Genomic DNA, 8,102 nt, shown 5'->3' on the forward strand with positions numbered 1-8,102 from the left:
GGGGACGTGAGTTTATAAAGGTATGATAGCTTGCGCAACGCGGAGTGGGTGATATAGTGGCATAAACAGTAATTTTGGAGAAAAGATAGGGGTTCTAAATTTTTAGTTTTTTCTTTTAAAAGGTAGGGGCTCTTAGATCTAAAATTAATTAAGGATAATGCATGAAACTCAGTCCTTACTTTTCTTCTTTATCATAATGGTTTATTCGTGTTAAGGCAAGTCAATTTACTAATCAGTTTTAGTTTACTTTGAACTTATCACTCATGTATGTCCAACAAAGTAACTTAATTATTGAATATCCACGAATACGGACTTAATAACGGGTTTGGCTTTTTATAATTTTTTTTATCTCCAGTAATAAACCAATCAAGAAGTATATTGACACTTATTAATGGAAAAAATTTGCAAATATTTGAAGAAAAGCTAGCGCTCCGAAATAGATCCAGAACGTTTCAGACCAAACTTATTGAGAAGGTATCCTCCAACCACATTGCTTCGTTATGGCACCATTACAAGATAAATGTGAATTACATAAATTAACCAACTACAAAATACCAGCCTCTAGCAAACTGGAATACCATTTCCACCTGAAATCGGAATGCCTGAAGAAAAAACGTCTACCACATCAGTATAACAAAGTAACGAATGACATTATGAACAGAAACAGATTGCCCGCAAAAGCACATACATACAAGTATTCAAGAAGTAGTTGATATTCCTATGATACAATTATTGACAAATACCAGATAAGATGAGGCGATGGTCGCCGAGGCACGGCCTCTAGTGTCGCGGTATTCTACCTTAGCGCTGAGGCGTAAACACTGTTGAAACCTAGTAATTAACGTGTTAATTAACCAAGAATCTATGATCTCAATGTTCGGAGACTTGCCATGAAAGCTGAACTGAAAAAACTAGAATGCCTTGTACAGAATATTGTTTCGACCAAGTGATATGCATTCATAACTATTAAGTGTTAAAATTAAATTATTTGGCTTTACGTGAATACCATTGGCAAATAAGCATACCACTGCAAGTAAAATCCTTCCCTTCATACCACTGCAAGTAAAATCCTTCCCATGAGGAAGGCTAGAATAACCTTAAAAATAAAGGATGCAACTACAAGTGGAAAACTCCCTACTAGTATGCTTGTCATCAAAATCTCTGGCATCCCTGATTGAAAGCAAATTATTTCTCAAGCCCTTAGAATTAGTACAGACAACAGTAACACAAACACACAGCAGCAACGTCAGAATGGCAACAAGAATGAAATAGAAAGAGCATCGACCAGAGGCAACACCTCCTTCTAAGTACCATTTTAAACATCAATTGCACAGCAAAACAGATCCATTAGAGAAATTTATGGCTCCATACGAGTTTTATTTGACTGCAGCCATTACATGAACAGTTTCTGAGCTGTAAACAAACATGTACTGGTAAAAAATATTCAAAATTGGCAGTTGATTATGACAAAATCTCAAGTGAAACATCTAAAGTCTTAGAATACAGGGTACCCATCATCATTTTTGAAAAGGGTTAATAAGAATGTATGAACTTAGAACGAAGAGGCATAGGTTCAAACAACCACCTAAATTTATTTTTACAGAGCAAAAAAACACCACAGAACAAGTCTATTGCAGTAATCCCTCATGTCTATGGATTTAAGATAGCAAGTCTATGGCTTGAGAGCCAAAGCGAGTCCAAACTTGGCACCCTTGTCAACAGATTTTGTGTCCACTTCTCCTGAAATGGTGAAAAGAGACTTCGGGCGCCACTCATGTTGAAGCAGAGCACTAGCCTTGCCAAAGTTGTTAACCCTTGCCTTCACACTTGTCAAAGGATCCAATCGATGTTGAGTGCCAACGGTGATGGTGTTCTCATTGGTGGAGAAGCAATGGGTCACCTCAGCCCCAACAACAGTACTTGTGAAAGGGCTGACTGTGTGGTAGTATGATGCACTCAGATTATCACCCTTGTCATTCCTGGGGTGTCATAATACATGAACATTAAAGATCATGCTTCTAAGAAATCAAATAAGCATATACCCATAAAACTATTCCAAACCACGCAACAATAGATTACACCTATGATCATTTTTGCAACAATTTTCTAGTAGCATAGGCTAATGAACTAACATAAAACCTGTATACCTAAGTTGACATTTAAAACATGCTGAATTTCAAGTGGCCACGTGCTACATTAATGTAAATCACTCACAGATTCAAAGAAGCAACAAGGTCAGCATTTGTGAAGCTCAAACCGGCATTGCATTTGGTGAAATCTCCAGTCTTGGTGTCAAAGGATACATCAGTTCCAAGAGCAAGAATGTTGGTACCCACAACACCAGAAAAGTTAACAATGGGGTTTGCTGTCAACCCAACGCTGGTGCTTATCCCAGCATAGTCGTGTAAATATTGAACTTCCAACTATCAAGATCAATACAAAAACAAGAACACACGGCTATTTGACACTTCACTTCTTTTTATAAATATATATATGATGCCATATGATATTGCTAGTTACCTTTCCAGACCTTTGATCAGGAACTCTGAAGCTTAAAATTGTCTTCAACCCGGGAGCAGCTTCATCAACCGTAATGGTAGTGAAGAGCTAGCATAAATACATCATTTAAGTCAGATCAACTGCTTTGTCAATATACATATCCCAAAAGAAAAAGGCAAACATATTATGCTTAAATAATACATCTCAAGCAGCGAAGACTGAAGAATGAAACAGTAAACAGAAACCAATCTACAATTAATCAAAAGTTTTCTTTTCCATACGCTCTCTAGTTACTGGTTAGAGGAGATAAAAAAAATGACAAAGGAGCAAACAGCAGTACTCACGTTGGAATTTGTGTCTACTTTAATGTCTGTTGTAATATTCTTGTTCTTCAACTGAGTGTTAACATCAGCCAAAAACAGATCACCTTTCTTTGTTCCTGATGAAGTGATAGCCTGCGGAAGGACACAAAGGTTATCTTACCGAACAATCCTAACAGCAGGAGACCGAAGTAGATAAAAAATAAGAGTCAGTCAATAAGAAACATGCAGCCGTAACTTGCATTTGTAATCCAAGGACAGTACATCCAATAATCAAACAGATATGTTTCAACAAAAAGAAGAGAGAGAACAATCAGCCTGAAGCAAAATAATTGCCATAACTACCTTCCTATCAATCCATAAAAATGAGGTCAAATTACCAATCCTGATAAAATATTCGCCAATCCAAAAGTTTCACAAGCATATGGAATGGCGAAATACATCAAAAGTAGTGTTTCGAACAACTAATATACTAATGGAACCAAATCCGAATACTTTTACATGCATTAAACCAACAAAAATATGTAGTAATGTCTAAGTGTACACATAATATGCTCGGACTTTCTCCGTCCCATTGTACATAATGACTTATGACTAATATTAGTTGAGTTCAATTGAAATAGAATAATTAAACAACTACAAATTTTTTCTTACAGTTGTGAGATAACAATTTTATTTGTGGAACAGTCCCAAATGCAAAAATTGGCATTCATTGAGTTGATAAAGGAGAACAAATTCCTTTATATCGAACAGCCACAATCAATTGTGATGAATTACACAATACACAAGGAAATTCAAATTAAAGGAGCTAAATTAGCAAAATAAACAGATCCGCAAGAAAAAGGAGGAGAAACTCACAACTCCGGTGGGAGAGTAGGTGGTAATAGTGAACTTGTGGTCACTGTGGTAGTCCTTGTACAATAGATCTGATTATTCAATGCAATACACAAAAATAAAATTACCAACAGAAGCAAGAAAGAAAAAGTTGAAAACACAAAAACCATATCAACGCCGCATTTTAGCTAACGAATAAAAACTGTAAATAAATAACACAAACAAAATCATTTCCCGTTTTGCATTTTCAAAATTTGACAAAATATATAAATATGTTTAAACGTGAGAAATCAAAACAAAATAGAAAGAAAGAGAGAAGAACCTCGAGTCTTCTTGCCGATTTCAGTGTAAAGACCAGGTCCCTTGCCCATGATTAAAAGCTAAAATCGGAGTAAGAAGAAGAAAATGCAAAGGAAGCTCTAGTTCTGGACTCTGGAGCAGCAGTAGAGGGTGCTGGGGTTACTATATAAGTGCTGCAATGCCCTAATTCTTTGGTCTCTTTTTGAACGGTGTGTTATTGCGTAGTGATCTCAGCCGTAGATTTGCAGCTTGTAAGACAATGCTTGCCACTTAGGACCGTCGTTTTTCTGCTTCGAGATGCGGACTTATGAGGAGGGTATTTTGTTAGCATATTAATAAATTAATATTAAATTTTGAGATATACTCCCCTCGTTCACAATAAGTGTCCAATTTGCTTTTAGTATGCCCATTAAGAAAATACTAAATTCTATACAAAAATATCTACTATGACTAAACTACCCCTAATTAAACATTTAATATGATGAATAAGAAAACTTTTTAGAGATATGTACATAAGGGTTATTTTGTAAAAACAAATTGAATTCTTTCTTGATTACATAACTGGACACTTATTTTGAACCAAAATGAAAAGGCAAATTGGACACTTATTGTGAACCAGAGGGAGTATACTCTCTCCGATCCAAAATAAGTGATTTTTTGGATGTTTTCACACAGATTAAGAAATCTACCCTTTAGCATTAATTAGCAATGGAATTGACCATATTAACATTTACTATCTCAGATAAATACTCCTAACACATATTTCAACACTATTTACTCCAAGGACAATGTAGGAAAAAAATAATTAATTCATTCTTGAAATCTGAAAAAATCATTTATTTTGGACCACAAGAAAAAGGTCAAAAAATCACTTATTTTGGACCGGAGGGAGTAGTAAGTATAACAATCTGGAGTTTGGTTTGCTCTTGTTTATTTTACTTTTATTTTCACAATAATAAAAAAAATGTTGTATTTTAAAATGTTTATACTAGATATAATTTGTACCATTTCATTATCTTAAGAAAATATGTGATGGCGCTATATTTATATGGAGCATAAATATAAGTGAATTAATATTAAAATACGTGTATTTGAATCATATTTAAAATACATACGCATAAGAATATAATGTATGTAAAATAATAGTGCATCTCATGTACTTATTAAGTTGATTGAGTGGTGAGTACTTTTCTCCAAGTCTCATTTTTTTTACTTTCCAATTTTATCGAATAAGATAGGAAAAAATGGATTGCCAATCAAGAAAGTATTTTGAAAACATAGCATAAAGGAGAGTATATATATATATATATATTATATCCAAAGTCTAGAGACTCTCGACCAAGCAAATGATAAGGTTCTCATGGGCCAAAAGGATGTAGTCGATCAATGTTGTCTATTTTTTGGAGTAAATTGCATGGGGCGCCCTTTTTTAACCTGTAGGCGCTTTGTTTTTCTGTTTGCACCCGTACTTATTTTTTTGTTAAAAGCCTTTTAAAAAGATTATTTTGTCCTTCTTTATTAAAAGACTACTTTCTCTCAAGTATACGCTAGTCCTCTACTATTTCTGTCTCTCTCTCCCGTTATTCGAGCGTTTTGATTTGTTCTTCTCTGAAATCAAACGGTTTTCGTCGTTATTTTTGATTTTTCAACTGTTTGTTTCCCAATAACATTACGATTTAATCATAGGTGTAATGCATTAACTTTTTGGGTTTTATTTTAGTATTAATTTTTACGATTTAATTTCTGATTTTGGTTTTGATAGTCATGTATTTATGATAAAATAGTTTCTTAGGGTTTAGTTTGATAAGTGCATTAGTTTTACTTTTACGATTGTGTTTTTAGGTTTTTTATACATGTGTTTGTGTTGTTGATGGAAATTCTATAAATTCTTCAGTGATATTTGGAGACGTCGAAATTTTTAAAATTTTTGAGAGTTAAATAGATGATACTATTAAAGTGTGAAGTTTATAATACTTCAATGATACCTTAGATAGGAGCTGAAGTTTTGTTTCATGTTTTGTGTTTTTTTTGTTATATTTTTTATAAACTTTAGCATTATTTTTGGATTTGAATTTGTGTTTTGTTTTTTGTAAAAACTACAGCATGTTTTTGCTGAATGTTTTGTTTTGTAACTGGTGAACTTCAGCTCCTAAAGCTGAAGTTTTTGTCTTTGTACTTGGTGAACTTCAGCTCTAGGAGCTGAAGCTTTTGTTTTGTAACTGGCGAACTTTAGCTCTAGAGCTGAAGTTTTTGTTTTGTAACTGGCGAACTTCTGCTCTAGAGCTGAAGTTTTTGCTTGTAACTGGCAAACTTCAGCCTTCTTAGAGTTGAAATTTTAACTGATTTTTTTGATAATGTCCTGATGTTATTGAGCTAAAGTTTTTGTTTGTAACTAGCAAACTTTAGCCTTCTTAGAGTTGAAGTTTTAACTGATTTTTTTGATAATGTCCTGATGTTATTTTTTGTATCTTTTACTTTTTTTGAACAAATGACACCTAAAGCACCTAAAGATCCTAAAGTAGCTAAAGCATGTAATGCAGCTAATGCACCTAAAGCACCTAAACAACCTATAATACCCCCAGGTCCTTTCGTCCTTGCTGCTCCACCTACAAAACCAGGGCAAAGATATTTTGAGTTTCGAGATTGGTTTAACTGTAAGGGTTACTGGAAGGGGAACCACAATTTGAAGAGTTTAATTTCAAGTTTCTTGACTCCTGCACAACGGGATAAGCTTAATAATGGTACATTTCAATATATTATGGCTATGGAGAATTTCAAATGCAGCATGAAGTTGGTTCATTGTTTGTGTCTTTCTTGAATATTCACCAATGATCGAGGCTCCATTAGTTTTATGATTTTTGGCCATGATGTTTTCTTCACCCTTGAAGACTTTCACATTACGTGCGGTTTGCAGATCACAACACATAATGTTGAAAAACCAATTAATTGAGAGAGCAATATTCTGAGTACTATTTTGGTAAGTCCAAGGGTGTGACCTTGAAGGATATTCGAGATTTTATGACTCAGAATGAAATTCCAAAGAATGTTGTGAATCACAGTCACGTATGCGAGAGTGATGATGATGTTGTAAAGCTTATGAAATTTTTTGTTGTAGAGTCTATTTTGTTTGGGAAAAAGACTGAATCATCTGTGCTGGAGGAGTATGCAGCTATTGTTGAAGATGATAAGGTTTGTGCTGAATATTCTTGGGGTAATGTGTTTTATGAGAAGCTCATTTACTCACTGAAACATGCATTGGACAAGTAGAACAAATTTCATTCAACTGAGTATAAAGTTGGTGGGTTTCTATATTCGTTATGTGCTTGGTTCTATGAGCGCTTCTCAGATATTCGGGAGAAGTATATAAGAGAGGATGAGTACCTTGATACCCCTCAGGTTCCCAGGATGTTACGTTATGTATGTGTGGGAGAGCCTAAATATAACGAACTTTTTGATTTCTTCAGTAATCATGATGTAAGTTAATTTTTATTTTTATTTTTGTCTTTGTGTTAATATGTTGACGTATTAGTTTTTTCCCCCTCATAATATACTTTTTGTATTAAATAGAGATACCACAACTTTAGGGTATTGGATATAATTCCTACCGAAGAGGAATTGAATTCAATGCCTTTAATTGGACAATTACCATGCAGCCGGATTCATTCAAAGGTACTTAATGCGGTTCCTTCAACTGGTGAATCACCACGTAGTCTGAATCGATCAAAAGAAGCAAATCGAACTTCTATTATTGGCGAATCACCACGTAATCAGAGTCGATCAAAAGAAGCAAATCAAACTCATGTTATTGGTGAATCATCTCGTACCCAGAGTCGTTCTAACCGTTCTACAACGGAGTTTGAGAATGAATTACTCGACACAATATGTTTTGTAAGTTTTGAGCTGAAGTTTTTTGGTTGTGTTTTTTGTAAAACTACAACATATTTTTGAGCTGAAGTTTTGTTCTGTTTGTGATGAACTTCAATATCATAATAGTTGAAGTTGTGTTCTGTATTTGATGAACTTCAGCATTCTTTTATATCTGAATTTTTGTTATGTGTCTCTATACTAGAGGGTAACAATGGGGGTTCAAAGGCATGCAGAAAAAGAAAGAAGCACGATCGTGAAAGAAGTTTTCGATAAGTTTAAACC

The 8,102-nt window shown here is 34.3% G+C and overlaps 1 protein-coding gene across 1 annotated transcript; it reads right to left on the reverse strand.

Annotated features, from left to right (window-relative positions):
* Window positions 1-1,441: 1,441 nt before the first annotated feature.
* LOC104245035 (mitochondrial outer membrane protein porin of 34 kDa) lies at window positions 1,442-4,227 on the reverse strand. Its single transcript, XM_009800592.2, has 6 exons — window positions 3,976-4,227; window positions 3,678-3,745; window positions 2,844-2,954; window positions 2,521-2,607; window positions 2,215-2,423; window positions 1,442-1,979 (listed from the first exon to the last, which is right to left on the reverse strand). The coding sequence occupies exons 1-6, from the start codon at window positions 4,022-4,024 to the stop codon at window positions 1,673-1,675; spliced, it is 831 nt and encodes a 276-aa protein (XP_009798894.1). The 5' UTR covers window positions 4,025-4,227; the 3' UTR covers window positions 1,442-1,672.
* Window positions 4,228-8,102: the final 3,875 nt, after the last annotated feature.

This window comes from Nicotiana sylvestris, chromosome 2, assembly GCF_000393655.2.
Source record: "Nicotiana sylvestris chromosome 2, ASM39365v2, whole genome shotgun sequence".
NCBI lineage: Eukaryota > Viridiplantae > Streptophyta > Magnoliopsida > Solanales > Solanaceae > Nicotiana > Nicotiana sylvestris.